Raw genomic sequence first — 19,660 nt, forward strand, 5'->3', positions numbered from 1 at the left:
GGTGGTTGAGCGTGGCCTCTTATCCAGTGAGATGCTCAAGTGCACAAGAAGTCGAGGCCTTGGTTTCTCGCGACGGTCTGCCAATCCCAAACCGAAAGCCAGTCGCCAAAGTCCATAAGACGCCAGAGCTCCTCGAGCACGTCGAGAACCCGGTCGCAGTTGCGAAGACCAGTGTAGCCACGGATCGATCGGACCACAGTTCGGACTCGCTCCTGCTGTGCTGGGTCAAAACAGGTCGCTCCGATGACGAGACAAGGCATTAGCAGCAGAGTCAAGGCAGGATCAGAAGGCTTGAAGCCCTCCATGATTTTCAAAGACTCTTCAACAGCTGAAGTGATGCGGTTATCGTGCTGAGGAGGGCGACGGATGGGTGGCGGGGACGCAGGACGCTGTTCGTCGATGACGGCACAACTCGAAGAGCCGGCGTCAGACTCGTGCATGGAGCTCGTCCTAGAGGGACCTCGAGAGTTGGGATCACGCTTGAGATGCATGCTCAAAGGGAATCCTGCCGCAGTCGAAGGCCTGAGTCCAGGGGACGACGCACAGCTCGTCGCGGTCGATGGACGCGAGATCTGCGAATGGCGGCGAGAAGAAGACGACGAGGTCGACGTGGCAATCGAAGTTGCCACGGAAAACACGGATGGTCTCCTCTCAGCTGACGTGGGAGGATAAATGGTGCGGAACAGATGCAAAAACATCATGTGCTTGTAGACATGTCCCACGCGGTGCCTGCTGTCGCCTGGTGGCCACATGGGCATCCACTGCTCGATGGCCTCCTGAATCTCTTGTGCCCGATACAAGATGTGGTAGTTCACAACCGTCTCAGATCCTCGGTAGACACTCTCACGAATGGCATTCCTCAATGTAGTGATGTGGCAAAGGTATTGGAAAAGACCATCGGCGACACCCAAGAGCCGAGGGGACTCGATAGGAACCAAGGGACTCCAGTCCTCGGAAGCAAGACGAGGACCGTCCATAGCAGGATGCCACAACAGCTCGTCCGCGTAGATATGATATTGGAAGAACTCCTGGATGAAGCTGAGAAAGACCGTGTCTTCCGGGGGCGTCTGCTGGATAAGCTCCTTGTACCCTCGGAGATGAACCCTGTGTTCACCATGAGGGTTGCCTTCAATCAGGGTGGTGACCAGAAGACAGAGCATTTGGGCGAAACGAGCAGTGGATATGGTCTGCCCATCAGCGTTCTCCTCCTCGGAGCGACGAATGTCGGCATAGAATGATTCCATCGCCTTGTTGTGGTGATAGTCAGATCTTTCCTGGAGTGCCTCGCGGCTGGTTGTTGGGTTTTGCTGGAGCAACTTGGCACCATAGGGCGTGTCGAAGTCGATGTGCTTGCTGCTCATGGCAAGAACCGAATGCATCACACCTTGGTGGAGGTTTGCCAGCGGTAAAATAATGTCTTTGAAGGCGTTCTTTGCCTCGCCCTCCACAGTGAGTACATTGCTGAGGTGAACGCCATAGTGTCTCCAGAAGATCTTGTCTTCAGTGGTGTCGACGCCGTTGAACAGGGGCTGCATAGTGAAAACGACCGAGTCTTCGACGCGATCTTTGAGGTTGTTAGTGTCGATAAAAGCCAGGGCAATCAGTGACACTCACCATCACAGGCCTTCTCCTTGCCGCTTCTCCAAAGCTTCTTCTCGTGGTAGCCCTCGCAGACGACGGCGTTCTTTTCGCAGTTCATGCCTGCCATGACATTAGCTAGCCCCTCAACATATCGATCAGTTTACTCACATCTTGGCTTGGCTTCGTCACACTTCTTCTTTCTCCTTCGACAAGTAATGCACCCAGTCTTGGATCTTCCCTTGGTAACCTTGCTTGGGTTCACAACGGGCGCCAAAGGGTGCTTGCGAGGTCGACCCCTGGGTCGCTTCTGCTTCGGTTGGGTAGTGGTAGGTGAGATCAACGAGGACTCTGCTGCGTTGAGCGGTGCTTCCTTTACATCATCTAACTTGAAATCATCGTCAAGTGGTTCGAGTTTGGGTACAGTAAGTATGTCGTCCGAGCCCTGTTCCCATACGACATCGTTGTCAGCGTCGTCTCCGTCGAAGGCATCAGCGTGGGCGGTGCTCCAGGAATCAGTGCAAGACGAGGATGCGGAGTGTACCATTGTCGGGGCGCAAGAATGGTCCATCGCTGTGTTGTCCATGCCGGTGCTGATGGGAGACAGCTGACCAGTGTGCGAGTGAGTAGTGGTGGCGTTCATCCAAGCCGCAGCTTGGGAGGGAGGCGAGTGTGGGTAGAGTATGTTGTCGTTCATGTTGTCGTCTGAAGAATTGCTGTGGTTATCCGACCAAGAGATATCTCCTTCATCCGACACGACTGGCAAAACATTCGAATCCATGGCTCGTCAATAACGAGACCATGCCAACACAGAAAGGACCAAAATAAAGGTTGCGGTGCCAGTCGGCCGTGTATGTGGACAGACGAGGCGGTGGCGGGTGATCGGGAGCTGGGCAGTCCAGTCAGATATCAAGACCAGAAGGCCATAGGATATCCTCGGAGACGAGGTGGGGAGGCAGGTGGCAGAAGTGGCCTACCAAGTCGACAACGGATTCGAAGGGGCAGACCAACAGACGACAGGATATCGAGGTCGGCGAAGTTGTTGAAGATCAAGACGTGGCGGACCGCTCAAGAAGAAGGGAAAGGCTGATCACTGAGGAGCCGTCGTGGAATGGAGGGGCTGAAGAGGGTGGAGAGATGATCGCTGGGTCTTATTTGGAAACCAGCTTGCCGTCGAGACAAGGTGGGAGAGAGAGGATGAGGGTCGTTGGACGACAGGACATGGGCCAACCGCTTTCGAGGGGCGGGATATGCACATACATATCTGCAGATAGCTGCGCTGCTAGTGGGTGGGAAGTCTCGACAGCGACAGGGTCTGTCTGGAGGAGCGAGGACGACGTGCAGAGAATCGATGTTTCTCCCACACGCACTAAAGGTCCCCTAGCACCTTAGCTCCCCACATGCAAGGTGTGCACGACGGCGAGTTGGAGGGGAGTATTGTTTCCCATACGATACATAGTAGATGGACATGGGCGGATAAGAACGGTGTGGGATGTGAGGTGAGGTCTCACGTCGTACCGACTGTGCCAAGAGCAGACCACCCCGTCTGCTCCTCCGCCCCCAGACCAAACAGGTGCTGTTGTGCCGTCGGTGCCGTGAGGTAGATGATGCTAATAAAAACTCCAGTGCCAGCCCGGTAGCACTTGTATATGGGACAAGAAAAAGAGGGAGCGAAAGCAGAGCGGAATTGCTGTCAGCTTGGCTGTCGTCGATGGTGGATGGGCACTGTGGATTTTTGGGACCTTGGCGACATCTCCCCACTTGCGATGCAGTGGTGCGGTACGATGCGTTGCGGTGCCTCTTCTGATCTGTCGAGTGAGAGAGGGTCGAGTCGGGCGAGCGAGCAAGTGAGCGAAGGAGACACGATGGATGCCTCTGGTCATTGTCCTGTTTGCTCCTGCGACCAGCCCGCTCCTCTTCCTCAGGCCCCTCTGCCTCCGGTCGTCTCCAGTCCGTACCCTTGCCGTTCATCAGCCCTGGTCGTTGCTAGCGTCGAATGGCCGACTATCCCTGCCAGTGACAGCGAGGTACCGTCATGTACCCTAGGTCGCTACCCGCACGACACATCCCCACGATGTCCAGAGGCATTGTGATTCGCCGTCGTAGAATTTCTTCTGTTATTAACAAGGATCATCTTAGCCAGAAGATGGACTGTGCGCACCCCCCAATCCAAGTCATGCTCGAAAGAGCGTTGCAGCGCGGAGACTCCACCGAAAGTGGGAGAGGTCAAGGTGAGGAGGAGGGTGAGGGTACGAATAGCGTGCGGTGCAGTGCTTGGTTCAAGTTAGAAAGAGACATGGCATGTCGATGGGGCATGGATGCGATGCGTGCACGGCGAGATGAGCCCTGCTCAACCATGATGATGAGATGCAGACATGAGAGAAATGAGCCATGGCCGACCCTGAATCACGACTCATGGGTCATATGCGTAGGGAAGACAGGTAGTATCCGCATCAAGGACCACGATGAGGCTGTCGCGCCATCGCCACAGGGATGGTTCGGCGCTGCGGCGTTTCTTGGGCCATTGAACGACGGACGACGTGACCAAAGACGGCGAAGCGAACAACGTTGACGGTGTAAGACAAGGAGGTTGCATCGTATCGTGTCGCGTCGTGTCGAGGACGTGTGGGGGAAAGAGGAGATGGCGACTCCAGAGGCAGAGGTAGCGAGCGGGACTCGGAGAAAGGGTCAAAGGTGAGGGTCAAGGACTTTGAAGTTGCCATGTCTTGATTTGTCTCGATTTGCTGAAAATCTCCAGCGTCGAGGATTCGGTTCGCGGAATCGCGGTGGTAGCGCGCTCCATTTCGGGCACAAAACGAGTCAATGTTGGCCGGTACTTGTTCGTATGTGTCGGAACAGTGGTGCTGAGCAGTGCGTAGCAGAGGCTGGCTGTACCATGATATCATGGTGGGTTCTAGCAGAGAGGGTCACGCTTCTAAGGCCTGTCTGGTGCATATGCAGGCGGCCTGATTCGGAAAGACGATTGACTCCTCTGAGCTCAGCTTCTCCGGAGTCTCTCGACTGCGGTGGGCGTGGTGCGTGTTGGGAGCGTGTGAGTCGCCCGAGCAGCAGCAAGCGGCGTAGGTACCAAGGCCAGTGTGCCTGATCTTGTGGGCGGAATCTTGTTCACGGAGGGTGGGATGGATCACGGCCGATGGTGCGGTGAAGGGCGGTGGTGATGACGATGATAATGGTTGCCATGTTTGAGGTGACGGTGTGTGTGACGGACGGCACTGGCAAGCAGCAGTCGACCAGTCAGAAGGATAGATGAAGGTTTAGGCGGTGCCGGAAGATCTGTCGTCTCGTCGTCGCCTCGTCCCAAATGCCGTGCCGTGGGAGTGCGGTGGATGTTGAATGGGCAGAAGGGATCGGCCGGTGGATTCAATGCGTCTGTTCTTTTCTCGATCCATTCCGTCCGACCAACAGCCAACCACGGAGACGCCTGCGGTGTGCAGCCGCTAGGTTGGCTGCTACAACTGGGTAGGTCGGAGAATCTGTCGCAAGTGCCTGAGCTCTGCATGATTGGTACTGCCCTTGGGCAGAGACACATGGCCGGCTCGGTGGAGCGCGGTCTGGATGAGAGATCTGACAGACCTCATCCTGACAACAGTAGGTATTGACTCCTTCAAGCAACCTGGAAGTTAAGGCAAGGCGAGGCAAGGCAGGCTGTTGCTGGCGATGCATTGATCTGCTCTTGCTAGAAGTTGGGAGGGCTTTCGTTGGTCGAGTCAAGGGCAGGATCCGCGTCATTGGAACCTGAAACTTCTCTCGGTCGGCTTGAGTCTCCCTCCAAAGGTCTGCTCTGTGTCTCTCTGGCAGGGTGGACGCAGGCGTAGGCGCAGAGTATTTTTGCGTTGTCATCGCGTCGTGTCGAGTTGTCACTGCAATGCGCCGCGCCGGGCTGGCTTGCATTGGCTGCTTCTGGGCTGGAGGAACTGGGGCTGTCGACAGCCGTCGGAAACTAGGCCAGGATGTCGAGGTCAGGAAATGTGCCAGGATCAACAGTCGGGGTCGTGGTCGTTGCGTTGGGGGTTCGTCGGGAATAGACTTGGGAATTGGGAGGGAGCATGGGCAAGACAAGACAAGACCGTAGACGCCGTGCCGTGGCGGCCGTCAGTGGCCGAGTCTCCGTCGGACAGAGTTCAATATGGAATAATCGAACGACAATGGCGAGCTTTGACCCCGTGATTAGAGTGCAGGCTGGAGTCAGTCTCTCGGTGTCGGTGGGAAGGCACTTTAATTAGAGCGAGGATCTACTCCGTAGCGTGCTGAGGTGAGTTAGTTTGGCGGTGGTGCGGGAGGGGACACTGAGGTGCAGAGCGGGCAACAAGTTGAACATGTACATTGCGGAGCGGTTTGCGGGCCCTTCGGACGCGATGCTGTGTCCTGTGTGGTCCAGGTGCGTGGTTGGTGACTGTTGTCTGGTATGCGGTATGCGGTATCCTGTATGCTGTATGCTGTAGGTATTGCTATCCTGTGGCCGGTTGCCTGGGTGCGCCGGCCGACGGGCGACCCTGATCCCACAATCCATTGAAGCATTTGAAGCTAAGACGGCGGGGAGAGGAGCGAGAGTGAGAGAGAGATGTACGAATAGAGGGGCAGAATGGTGCAGGAAGAAAGGGCTGCGCCGTAGCGATGCAGCTGCCAGGAGACAGGAATCCCTTGGGAATGGAGAGGACAGGAGAGGAGCTCCCAGATGGGGACAGAGGCAAGACGGGGAGTGACGTGACTTGTCAATGGCGAGGTGACGATGCACGTTGTGTTGTTGCTGCTGCTGCACCAGAGAGAAACCCATGGAAGAATTTTTTTTCTTCATCTCTCGCCAAAGCAAAGCATCGGCTGGCGAGGCGAGGAAACTGCGGTGGTTCCAGCTTCCCGCATCGGCTCCTCCCCTTTCCATCGTCGGTGCTGCGTTCCGTTCTTGCCCTCCCGCCGCTCCAGTTGTTCTATGCGCCTTCTACCATTCTTCCATTCGCGAGACAGGTCCCAGCCTCTGCTCACACTTGGATCGAGGTGAGGTGAGGTCGGGTCAGGTTGCGCCTTCCTGAGATGGCTTAGGCAGGCCGGTGCCATAAAGTTCCGATACGTACTATCTCCATGACTTCCATAGGTTGGATCGACACCTGAGGTTCCTTCTGTAACCCGGATGGGAAAGTGCAGATGCGCCCATCGTCTTCTTATTTCCTGTCAGCCTGGGCCGGTGCCAATGTTTGCTTCCTCTTCTCTCGCTCTTTTCTGTTAGTTCCGAGTATAATTCATTGGTAGCGGATGTTCCAATTGCCCCGAGTGCCTCCTGAAGTGTTTCCCATCCCAGTCCTTGTCCATTGATTCTCCCGCAGCTTCCGTGGCGCATGCCTTTCGTGGTGAATGCCTTGGGCAAGGTACCTAAGGCATTTACCTATGCGCCCGTGCTTGCGACCGTTGCCAGCCCAGTTCAGCACCCAGCAGGCAGTCTCCAACGGGTAACCGTGACCTCCCGTCTCGAGAGTCGATCGCAGAGATTTACATGCGTGCGTGCGTTCCCTTCCGCTGTCTTCCTTCCCGCCCTGCCACTGACAGCAAGGCAGCAGGGCAGCGTCTCTTGCGACGATGCACTGTGCACCTGGCGCACTCGGCTGCGACTCCAACACCAATCTGCCCCACTGTCAGCCGCTGTCGATGGGGGGTTCCACAGTCAATCAGACAGTGGAGGCCACTCGGTGCAGACACCACTGGCCCTGGAGAAGGAGCCCTGGTCTGGTATGGGCCGCCCTTGCCCCCTGCCTGCGCCTGCCCCTACCTTTCTTTCCCCAGCAGGCAGCTCCAATACCTTGCACCTGCCTGCCTCCTCCCTTGCCTGTACGAATGGCAAGCGCTGAAGTGAATGATTGTCCGTGATCAAGCAGGAGCCCCTCCGCACTGTGGGGCTGCTGTTAGGACCCTTCCTTCCTCGAAGTTGGCAGAGGACGTGGATGGCGAAGATGAAGGGAAGGTGGGGTGGACAGCCTACGGATAAGCTACCTTCCAGGTAATGTTGGCACGGTTGGAAAGCACTGCTTGCTGTGTGCCTTCTTCCACTTGTCCTCCTCGCGCCTTCCTTTACCGTTTGTAAGGTAATAAGATACCGCAGGCAGCTAGGTACTTGAGAGTATGTACTTTCCTCCCCGTCGTCTCCATGATCCATCTCGTCTCGTCTCGTCTCGTCTCGCCGCGTCTCGCCGGTAGTGTGCCTTGCTTCCTTCCCCCCCGGAGACAACTCCGTTCTGTACCTGACTCTCCGAAGCCACGGCAGCCTCTCACGACAACTTCGTTTCTACCCCATCCCCTGCTGCAACGCAAAGGAAAGGCCCCGTGTCGAATGTTTGCGCCTACCAACGATGCATGCTCATTACGAGACAATGCCACAGGAGTCGTCGACTGGTTCCAACGGAAGAGTTGCGGCTGGGTCAACCGCCACCCGGGGCTCTGATTGGACTTGGGCTTGATGCTCCCTTCACCTCAATTCCGCTGGGCTGTCGCTGGCGTTGATCCTATCCATTCAGCGCATCCAATCCTGCCTGTCGTGTCACCCATCAGCACCCTAAACAGAGACAGCAGCAAGCATCATGCAGCCTTTTGCAGCAACCACAAAAGCCACAACCAGCAGCCGTCCCGTCAATCTCGTGTCAATCTCGTCGGACCCGGACTCCATCCTGACGACAAGTTTCCTCCTCTTTTCCCTCCCCAACGGCCATTGACCGAGCTGCATTTCGACCAAGACTCTGCCCAGAAGTATCCCGGCAATTATCGGACCGTACGAGCCCTGTTGACTCTGTCAGGTATCGCACGCCAAGCCGAGGAACTCTTGCTTTATTCGTACACGCACTCTGGGCCCCCATGCTCTGGATCAACCCGCCCTCAATTCCCGCTCCGGTCTCCTCTGCGTCTGGATCTGCATCTGGAGCCTCATCTGACACTGCTTTTCGCAATTCGGACCCTGGAAACCACTGAACGCGCTTAGGACTGGTGACGAGCAAGGGTGGCACAGAGACTCAATCTCTCCTTGAGCATCTCGGACCTATGCTTACCGCTGAGGGAACACAAACCACGGACAAGACCCGCCGTCGCTTTGCTGCTGCTAGAGGCTCGCTGACGCCCATGACATCCCATGATCCAACGGCCCTCTCCAATTACTTCGACCTACAGTTTTGCAATACGACAGACAAGGCGCTCGAGTCATCCAGCCGCGCCCGTCTCGTGCCGTCGGCCGTCGTTGGGTCTCTCGCTCCCGTAAATCGCCGATCGAGTAGATCTTTGTCTCTTTGGACCTTGTCAATGTCTCACGCCTCGGCCGGCAATGGACCCGTCACGGTTTTCTCTGGCCGTCTCCAACTCGGCTATTAATCGCAATCCTGGGGCTGCATGACCAAAAAGCAAGCTGCCCGTGTGTACCCGTCAAGACACTGCCAAACTGCCTGGCTGCCCACGAGACCTTATTCAACAGACCATGTCTTATCACATACTCCGTACCGAGTCTGGAGTAAGGTACTTACACTACAGTACGGAGAACGCTCCACTATCCACCGAGGCAGAGAGTCCCTTGGCCACCTCCCACTTCGGCAACAGCCGTGCCTCAGCTCTTCCTTCACCCGCTTTCCGAGCCACCGAGAAAGACGTCTTGCTCGACTGCGAGGCATGTTACAGATAGAGTCCCACAAGCTGAAGGACGGAAATAAGCCGTGGAAAAATCACCTCCGCCGCTGGTCAGTCGGTCCTCTCCTCAACCTCGAGTCGCCTTGTCGTCCGTCCCCCATGATTAAGGTTCGATATCGCGGGGCATGGCCCTTTACAACTGAACAATTTTCTGCCCCCAAAGCATATTTGCATAGTCGCAACTTAATCACCGAGTCCCCCCGACAGACTACTGCAAGCTCCGGAGCTACCTGACTTTGGACGCCATCAGAGCAACCTCACCGTCTGACAAGTGAGAACAGCCAATCCGCAACCATGGAACGGATGGCGCTGCATTCTCCTATGCTCTGCCTGATTGGATGCTAGGCAAACCAATGGTCACTTCTCATGCGCTCTCGGCAAAGCGCTCACGTTGAGCGGCATGTGCGCCGAGCCGTTTGCTTCAACTGGGGAGGGGTTACAGGGCCGTCGTCTTAATCTATATCCCCCTTCAGATCCCGGTCATGTTCGGAGCAGGCGCTGGTCGTCGCTGCTCATGAGAATGTGCGCCCCCACGCTCAAAACGCAAAAAGCATCGGTTCCAAACTTTCGTTTACGTTGCCAATTGACCCGACGAAGAGGACATGTCTCCCTCGAGCGCATGCGACTACCGAACGTCCCGTCTCTCCCATTTTCCCGAGCTTCGGGGCATCGCAACAAAGCACATCGAGTTAGTCTGATGCTCCTGTTACCCACACGCGCTCGGCCATCCTTCCACACTGCACATGGCGCTGCCCGCTGATCGTCCACTACGCGTTACCCTGCTTACGAATGCTGCAAGCCAGTCGGGGCCTCCTCATCAAGATCAAGGGTCTCAGCCCATGGAGCGCATGGCATGGCCTGTCATAGTCCACGATGGCTTCAATTGACAGGCCTTTCCCATGCTCATCCGGGTCTTGACGGAGGGAAAAGCCACTGAGGCGTACGCGTTGTATTGCGGATGCTAGATGCGTCCAATGCAACAGGACGGGCACCAGAAGGAAACAATACGATCATGACATTCCGACCCGATTCACAGGTACGATTTGCGTCGCAATCGTTCTCACGAATCGTCAGGGTAGGAGAGGCCCAAGAGCCTAAGCATAAGGATTGTCTCTAACCTAGAAGAAGCTACCCGTAGCTTGACTTGCCGGCGGCCTAGCTGCACCATACGCACATCTCATCATGATGGCCTGTCACGTATCCGTACGGACTCTGCACACCTCGTCGCTCACCCAACAAAGCCATAGCAGAACCCACCAGCGTCACCAACCGCAAATTGGGATCTCTTTGCTCCTGGAATTGATTATCGATATTGTCCTCCAGTCGAGACATTATTCGTAAGCTTCCAGGCGCAATCGACGTGCGCCTCCAGCTCCAGAGCCATGACCGAAGCTCTATGTGAGCGCCACAGGCTGAGGTTGCCATCGCCCACCCTCCGTTGGCAGGAGTTGCATGCATGTCTCAGCCACTCGTCCCAACCCCGGACGACGAGGTACCTCGCCGTGCACTGTCTGTCCCCCGCCCGTCGAAATCTGACAGCGGCCTGTCGGTTTGCCTAAGACGGAAATCCAGACGTTGGGGCCCCTTGTCTACACTGAGGCTCATTCAAACTGCCTGTCGAATAGTGGTGCACATCTCACGATGGTGACCATTAGTCTCTGGGCCGGATTGACGAGGTCAGTCCTCCCAGCGCAAGTTTGCCAGCACCCCCCGGCCCACGGTCACATATCACACACATGCGAATACGACCGTATAATTGGATGATGAAGAGAAAATTAGACAATGATGCTCAAGAGCCCGACTGGAAATGCATTTTTCTCTCTGGCGGGAGAGCACCATAATTGTCGGTCACCCTGGGCGGCGATGCTCTTGACACCGAATTACTGGGCTGAAACGGGAAACGCTACGGCGCACCGTCTCGTCAACGTGCGACTGCAGAAGCAACAAAGGATACCGATGAATGCGAATTGTGACGCCCGAGCGCGAGGCTTGGGCCGTTGTCGGATCTGGCTACTTCCCGTCTCTTTTTTGACTTTGCGAGACGGTGCGTGCCGTCGACGGCTGGTCTCCACCAACATTGGATCATCATCAGTGCGCAATCGACTCCAATCTACAACTTCCCGTCCGTCCACAACAAATCCGATGGATGGATCATGGCTGCTTGTTTGGTGCTGGCTCCAGGTCAATCTCGATGCCGCGTCTCTCCCCCTCTCCTGGTGGTCCCCTAGACCATGGAATTCAAGGCTCAACTGCAGGGCCCGCGAATGTGCAGGCGGTGCGGCGACGGCGGCGAGGGGCTACTACTGTGCGGTGCTTTGCAGCGCTGCAGCCCGCGTTGCTTTCTGTCGGTCATAGTGAATCTGAGAGCCATAGTTGGGCTCCTGCAATCAACCTTCGTTGGCCGATTCCACGCAGAGACGGAAAATAGAGCTGGAGGAACCCCCCATTGTAACCTCAGTCGGGCTCACAGCGGAACCGCACTCTTCTCACCTTTGGCGTCTTCACTTGGCTCAACCCTAGATCCATGGCCCAATAACGCAATCCCTGACCACGCCTGTCAGGGTTAAGAAGAGGCTAAGCCAAACTGCTGTTAGCGGGGGGAAAGAGACACTCAGGAGGTACTTTGGGGTACTTTGAATCGCACCCCAACACTTCGGCGCAACCCTCTACTCATTGGTGCGCATTCGACTCGTCTGCGATTCACCTTCCTTGCCCTTGGCGGCTTTGGTTGCTGGACTTAGAATGTGGGGTCTCGTTCCTATTTCTTGTCCGGCAGGCATCTTGATCGTGGTTCGTCGCTCGTCTTCTGAGCGTCCCCATCCTCAACCGAAAGGGGTCCTCTTGGAGGGCCTGAGACCCTCCATACCGCTGCAGAGCCCGCTGCAGACTCGGGGATTTTCGCAGGGAATGAAGAGGTGGATGATTCATCAAATATTGCCAACTTCGCATCCATCGGCGGCCGTCTTGTTCACTTGACTGTCTTCATTGCCACTGAAGTTGGGGGCCAAAGCTACGAGCAATAACGAGCTCTTGGTCTCGTCATTCCACTTCACGATCGCTCACTGCACCTGTTAATCTCCACACGAGTCGTGAAGATCTTCAGCAACAGGATTTCCGTGCAGGCTTGATGCCTGTTTGGCTCAAGGGTTCGGGCCTCTGATGTACATCTCGGCCGACCACCGCGTCAGCTTCACTGCCCATCATTATTCTCGTGGGTTCGGTATCTCCTACGTAATAAACCATCGCCTCCATGTTTAGAGACAATGGGAAAATCCTCGCTCCCTTAATTGGAGAGCTCATGCTTCACAGTTCGGATGCTACATCACACCGCTAAATGGGCGCGTACCATGTTCCTGGACAGGCGTCTGTGTCAAGGCAGACAAATGTCATTCTAGCGGCGACACCGTCCGATCTACCCCCGTTAGAACACGCGAGCTGCCGTTGAGACCGAGATCGAAACAAACCTTGAACCAGCTCCAAACGCACGGAGTAGCAAGCTTCTTTAGGTGGACACCAGCCACCTTTCAGCCAGCGTCGTCGACCCATGGATTTCCTGGTATCGTTTACTCATTCTGCTTGCCACAAGTGTCATGACGACGGATTGGGCGATCGGCTACGTTAACTGAGGCGATGCTAGTTCTGGCAAGGCGTCAAGCAGAGAGATAGTCAGTGCCTCTCCATCGCCTCGGACAGTCTATTTGCAGCACAGACCCGCGCCATCACGAGCTCCGCTGTGGAAGCGGCACGCAAGGCTCACGGAGGCAGGGATTGGGCTGTCAATCAGCTGGGTCACTAAAAGAATTGATTCATGCCGAGTTGGCCAACCACCGCGCCCAGAGCTTCGTCTGCGAATCTCTCAGGTTCAACAGCCTTACTGGATCGACGACTAGCGTACGGAGGGGCAGGGCACAGGCATCGAGCGGTGTTCACCTCGTCTTGCCATTTGAAATGTCGGGACCTCACGAAGCAGGAGTGACCCGGCGGGAAAAGTCGGTGTCTGCTGTCTGAACCCAAGAACCCGAACACGTTGGTTTTGCAGCAAGGAAGAAGCCCATTCCAGATTCCTGGGGGAAAGGACACCCTTGACAGCGCCTAACCACCGCTGCGCCCCCGCTATCTTCAACAACCACACTCCACGTAATGTCGATGGCGGAGACAGTCAACAGACAGACACAGCCCGCGGTGACATGTTCTCATGGCTCCAGAACAGGCTTTTTCTTTTTGCTTGTCCTCTTCCTCTCAGCTGGTTCGGGTCTTGGAGGGGCCTCAGTTTGCTTCTTCCCAGGTTCTTGTCACGTCTGGGTCAGAGAATGCCACCAGGCTTACCTGTTAGCCGCCAGCCATGTCTAAGTCACCTCTAGCTCGTCAATGAAGGTGGTGTCCGAGGAACTAGCTGCTCCTTAGCCCCCAAAGCACCCAAACTTGCTTCGGAAGCTACCTCACCGCGATGCTCGCAACATCGCATCTAGCCCCGACATGATCTCAAGGATATGTGCACGAAAACTTTACGGATAATGGCCGAGAGTCTGCCCACCAGTCGCTGCTGCTCGACATGATGCTGTCTGGCCCATCCAAATCACGCAGCATCATGCGGCAGATCTCCCGCAGTCTACAGAATCTAATCTCGATCACCGACACTCGGGGGTCCACTGCCATCTGGCTCACTTATCCGCCGCCCCCCCCCCCCCCCCNACCCCCCCCCCCCCCCCCCCCGAACAGGTATTCACCTGGGTGGTGCCCAACGACTAGCCATATCAACAGTTACAATCAGGGCGGTGGGAGTTCACATGCATGGCTACCTTATTTTACGTACTTGAGTGCGGCGTTTGCAAGCTTGCGTTATCACGTCGCTAGGAGACAGCTACTCGAGCTGACCAACTGAAACGGACGATCGACGGGCTTGCAGCGGCCGCCAAACGGCCGCTGACTAGCACGAGCACCTCACCACCAACCGCACCCTCCTCTCCATACAACTGGAATTCCAGATGCCCATCTGTTGACCGCACATGTGGAACCGAACTTAATCAGGCGTCAGCGACGCGTCCCTGGACTGGCCCAGAACGAGGTATGGTTGCAAGCAACCTTCCGTCTGAAATATGTGCATGATGATGGATCTGCCGGGCTCTAAGCAGGAAAGTCGGATGGCGCATCGCTTGCGCCTCGCGAGCCAACTGAGATGAGAGAAGGTCAGCATGGTGTCACAAGCCCGTATGCACCCCTCGTTCCACCGACCCTGCAGCTTGCCATTCAAACACACCGAGACTGTGCGACTGTCTGCTGCTTCTTTCGACGGGTCCCGCAGCAGTCGATGCGGTGATGGCCCGTCAGCATGTCTTCCTATGGGAACGGCACAGCGAATGACCAAAGAATCTGATTCGACCAGAGACAGCGGATTCAGAGAGAGACAGCCTTCTCGGGTGACACAAAAGCTGTAGTTCGGAGGTTATCAAGTGCGACTTGTCAGATCTCAAACCTGGTCTCTGCTTACGAGACTCCCTTATCATGGCCGTATCGAGTAATCATCAACTTCCGAGGCCGCCGAGAACCCCCGGCGGGGTGCAGCAACCAACTTCAACGCAAAGTCGGTTTTTCCTATCCAATCTGATGGTGGCGCATTCCTGCCCTGAATCAGCTCAGTCATCCGTCCACTTGACCTGGCAGGTGATCCATCGCCGCGACGCCTTGACGACATTGCCTACCCCTGATTTGTTGGTTACACCATCTAATCGCCAATGTCTCTCTCTTCCTCTTCGTATTGGTGTCGTCATGTGAAGCTATCAAACTCTGTACCAAATGTTGCCTCGCGAATCCAGGCTACGACCGCGTCCGTCACGCACCTCGTTTCCGTCTGTGAGACTCGACGCCATCAGGCCCGTCATCCAAAGCCCGGCAACGAGGCAGCCCTAAGGCAATGAGTTACTGCAGCCCTGAGACGCCGTGCACAACAGATACCACGTCTTGTACTTCGTCGTCCCCGGCCGGCTGTGCGAGGTCCTTGCGACATGCACCTTTGTGGGTGGCGTTGGGAGGTTCGCAGTTGGCCAACATCATCTCCCGGGCGGGCATCATACATCGGACGCCGATTCCGTGATACCCCGGACCACCGTCATGAGGCATCGACGGACGAGCTTTTGCCTTGTTCCTTTTTGCCCCCTTTGCTCTTCTTCCTTCCCAGGCTACATACAGAGTGGCGTACGACCCCAGACCCTGCCGGGCGGCGCAAACGCATGCCCCTCTGCGTCCTTGTTTCTCTGACGCAACTAATCATTTCTTATTCCAGTTTCTTCTCGTCCCAGCTTGGACGGTCTCAGCATAATGCGCGGGAATCCAAAATGAACTGCTTCTTTTTTCGACGTCTTCCGCCCCGCGGGCGTACTTGCCTTTGCGAAAGCACGGCCGGGGTAGGCGTTCATGGAGATCCTGGGGGAGGAGATGACGGGGATGTGGCATCGGCGTGCAGAGGCTTCATGTCGCCAGCCGTCTCGTCGCGACCTCGCGGAGCTGACCTGTGTGTGCCTGCCTCACCGGTTTTCCAGGTCGGGGGAGGCTTGCATCTGGAGGCGCCTGTGAGGCGCTGGGAGCTGGTATGCAGTGTCTCGGATTTATGGCTGGGACTTCTTCTGCTGGAAGAACGCAGCGAGACCAGACCAGACCGGCGGGCCTGGACCCCACATCCAAGAGGATGAATAGCGTCGTTTCTTGTGAGGTTTGGTCCTGCGGGGTCAATGGTATCATGAGGCGGGGGGGATGCCGAAGCAGCAGCAGAACAAGTTCACCTCAGCCTTTCTGGCGTGATATCTTTGACACTTGCGACGGGGCTGAGGACTTTAGTTTCGAGATGTGTTCTAGACTTGATCTGGGAGGTGTTCGTCGACGTCCTTGGGAATCCCTGGTTCCACGGCCGCGGGAAATCAAATGTCTTCCATCGTCACTAGGCCTTGGCAGTTCGTCCGTCTGCGCAGCCCGGGAAGATGGACGGAAGGGATGGAGAGGATTTCCCAGCCCAGCCTCTGCGGGAAGGAACAGACGGCGTTTAGGCTTTTGGTGGGCTGGATGGGGATGGATGGGGGAGACTGAGAAAGAGAGGCTTAGGCTGCGGTCTGAGCTTCTTTTCCCTTACAGAAACGGGCTGTTTTGCGGCGTCCAGTCTGCCGGGTTGATCCTCTTGTCGGAACGAACGACCGGTGGCGTCAGCTGAACCAAGCTTCTTCCCCTCTGGACTGGGCGCCGTTTTGCTTTTCCTTCTTTTTACAAATTGTTTGCCGTTCGGGGTGATGGCTGCTTGCTTTTGACGTTCGTCCAGGCTTTCTTGCTTTTGGGTCTTGTTTCTGGGACTGCAACAGCTTCTTCCCATGTCTTCAGGACCGCAGCATCTCGTCAGGGAAGTTTAAGCCCGTGAGGTCAGTCATGATGTGCTTCGGCTGTAGCCGCATGCTGCATGCCTCCGCACCACCATCTCTTTTCCTTTTTGCCTTCCGACACCAGTTGTGTTGGGGGAAGTTTGGGTTCAGCTGATGTTATCGGCCGGCGTATGCTAGTCATCGAGACGGACAGACGTCATTGCTTTTTTGGAATTGAGGGAAGGAACGGGAGGCAAGGTGATGCCTGTGAAGGCGCCGGCTTCGGGGAGTAGTCGGGGAGCAGTCGGGATTCTTGGGTGGAATGGGGGGTGTAGGATGTCAGCAGCGATGGAGGAGACCGGCGGCAGGCTAGGCAAGTGCGCTCGGTTGTGGGCTGTTTGGCGGCGGCCGACGGCATGGAGGGCACGGTTGTGAGAGACGGCTTGGGGGACTTTGGCGTTGGACACGTGTGGGATGTCTGTGCGATGATGGACGATCTGGATTGTGGCAATTGGAGGTCGTGTTGGAGAGGTGGCATGTGAAGAAGAAGAAGAAGTGTTTGCTGAGGCTTTGGGGAGAATTGGGCTTGAGGTTGAACAGACGGAAAGTTCTGTATGATATCTAAAGGGCATTGGCACAGACACTGCCAATGAGCCATGAATTTCTACCAAGAGGCCTTGAAATGAGCACTGAAGTATTCCTGAATCGAAAGACATCTAACCTACGTCGTTCATCTATGTGTGGTATGGCTTAGCAGTGACTGAGGTGCAATCAAATGGCGATATTGGAATACGACTTCGGATTATATGTTATAATTGGATAACAATGAATATCACAAGTACTAACAATTTTGATAATGTCATGAACATTGGTAGCTGGTGAAAGCTAGGAATGTAAGTTCTGGTTCGTTAAGTCTGTTACCAGATATTTTGGGGTCCGGGACGTTATTGAGTTACACATTAAGCACACAGTGAATTGAGCAAAGACTGGTATCATTAGAAGAACAATACCGTCATGCCCTCCTTCTTCATAACGTCTGCAAAACAAAGTGGGCTTGCCATGTCAGGTCATTTGACTCCCAGATCATCTCCAATAGTCTCTGAGTGTCTCGAACGCTTTGCGTTGCATACGTCAACGATAGCTCCTCCAGCCGACTGCTGATGATATTTTGATGCTCAACAGATCTGGCACATGATCCAAAGATGGCCAGTGGCCAGCACATACTGGCGGAAATAGGAGAGTCGACTGGGACCGTTTACAAGAAACGGACAAAGCCATCCCAGGTCTTCTCAGTCAAGCTTAGGCCAGAAGCATGAGTTGACAGACAACCTGGCTCGCTCTCCAGGGCAGACTCGAGGTACACAAGCAAGGTCTGTTGATACAGATGTCCACATAACTTGTACAACTCATCATCCGAGCGAGGTTGCCATGATGATATGATTGAACGGAGCCTCCAGCACTCGACCATGGCTTCGCCTAATCCTACCCCTTGCCGAAGTTCGTCTCATGCCCTCCGAGCAACCACCGACACTATAGGAACGAGGCCGAAAAGCTGGTGCACACAGCCAGACATGAACTGACTTTCTGGCTCGGCTTCTGACATTGGGAAAAGCTGCGGAATATCGTCCTGCACCCATTGGTCTGATTCCTGCCCCATGCTGATGTGCGCAAGAGTCATGATGTATGCGCATCTTTCCTTGAGGAAAGCTCGAGTCTCGGGCCCGAGTTGAGAGTTGGACAGGCTTGATGCCTCATGAAGAAGCACGCGAACGGCTTTCAGATGAGACAAGGCTTGAGCTCCTGCATTGAGTCTGAATGTCTGGAAGAGGGTCAGTTTAGGTTTTGTATAAAGCTCATCTCTGCTTTGGTATGGATGAAGGAAATCATAGAGAACGACGGTCATAGAAAACGAAGCTCAAATGAGGTTGAAGCATGCTCGAACGTACCTCGGTAGCACATAGAATGATGGCGGTTACCAAAAGCGGCACAAGAGGCTCTTTGTCCCCTTGAGCCATCAAAGTCAGCCCGAACTTCTGGCACTGGATTGCCTGGCCGTAGTGTACCCATGTCAAATGGTCAACTGGAAATCCAGATAGATCCGCTTGATGAACACCACTTAGTGGCAGCAAGGCATGCAGAATTAGATCGTTCGACATGGCCATGGGTATGAGCTCCGCCAGAAATGGGTTCTTGTTGCCCTGACACACGGCCATGACTTTGTTCGTGCGATGGACATAGTGATGGAAAAGACTGCGAGACTCCGGGGCTCTCATGGGCCCCCTTGATGAGACGAAATCGAGATCGATGGATCGACGAAGACTCCCCAGAATCTCGGTCAGAGTCCTTTCATGGTCCCCTTGATCGTCTTTGGAAACGACGGCGGCTGATTGTAACCATACAACTCGCGAATCTGTTATTGTACGACCCGACTTGGAAGATCTCGAGCGCCCACGAGTGGGATTCGTTCTCCGCAAGAGTTGGGCGTGTTCCCTGTTGCCAACTTCGGGCCATGTGCACAGGATGGCGTTGCGCAAGCAGTTGGTACAATGCGGCTTCTCCTCGCTGCACTTCTTACAACGTAACCTACAGCCTATACAACCGGCTGACGATCGCCTGCCCTTTGAAGTCGGAGTCGATTGTTGGAGCATTGCAGAGTGGTTCGGTTGATCGTAGACGCTGCCGTTATGTCGTGTTATCGATGAATTTCTGGGGAACATGTGGGGTACATATCACGAAGGTTATCGCCAGGTCCCCGGCAATCTTCGGGCGAGAACAAGTGAGCAAGCATCTTTGGGATTGGCAGTGACCGGACCCACAGAGATAAGAGGCTTCTTTGAGATTGGTAGCAAGTCAAACCCCGGTATCTCCAGCTTTCTTACGAAAGGAATGGTAAGGCTTGATATACAGGTGGTTTATTTGCTCCTACTCTGGAATTGGTTCTCCTATTAGAAGAAACTCTTGATCTTGATGCAATATCCTGGCCAGGAATAATATCTGGCAATTTGCTACACAGACATCAAGTGATATGATCACCCCTTCCCAATCCAATCTCGCAACTCAGTGTGCCGTCT

At 55.3% G+C, this 19,660-nt stretch overlaps 3 protein-coding genes across 3 annotated transcripts; all 3 read right to left on the reverse strand.

Moving 5' to 3' along the window:
- Nucleotides 1–35: 35 nt before the first annotated feature.
- Nucleotides 36–2,275, reverse strand: GCG54_00010518 (White-opaque regulator 2; the record flags this gene model as incomplete). The annotated part of the gene is made up of 3 exons (XM_045410441.1): nt 36–1,564; nt 1,615–1,701; nt 1,750–2,275. The coding sequence occupies 3 exons, from the start codon at nt 2,273–2,275 to the stop codon at nt 36–38; spliced, it is 2,142 nt and encodes a 713-aa protein (XP_045257332.1).
- A 1,756-nt stretch (nt 2,276–4,031) lies between these two features.
- Nucleotides 4,032–4,484, reverse strand: GCG54_00010519 (uncharacterized protein; the record flags this gene model as incomplete). The annotated part of the gene is made up of 1 exon (XM_045410442.1): nt 4,032–4,484. The coding sequence occupies one exon, from the start codon at nt 4,482–4,484 to the stop codon at nt 4,032–4,034; it is 453 nt and encodes a 150-aa protein (XP_045257333.1).
- A 13,609-nt stretch (nt 4,485–18,093) lies between these two features.
- Nucleotides 18,094–19,306, reverse strand: GCG54_00010520 (Transcriptional activator protein UGA3; the record flags this gene model as incomplete). The annotated part of the gene is made up of 2 exons (XM_045410443.1): nt 18,094–18,408; nt 18,536–19,306. The coding sequence occupies 2 exons, from the start codon at nt 19,304–19,306 to the stop codon at nt 18,094–18,096; spliced, it is 1,086 nt and encodes a 361-aa protein (XP_045257334.1).
- Nucleotides 19,307–19,660: the final 354 nt, after the last annotated feature.

The sequence above is a fragment of the Colletotrichum gloeosporioides genome, assembly GCF_011800055.1.
Source record: "Colletotrichum gloeosporioides strain Lc1 chromosome Unknown consensus_101, whole genome shotgun sequence".
NCBI classification, from domain to species: domain Eukaryota; kingdom Fungi; phylum Ascomycota; class Sordariomycetes; order Glomerellales; family Glomerellaceae; genus Colletotrichum; species Colletotrichum gloeosporioides.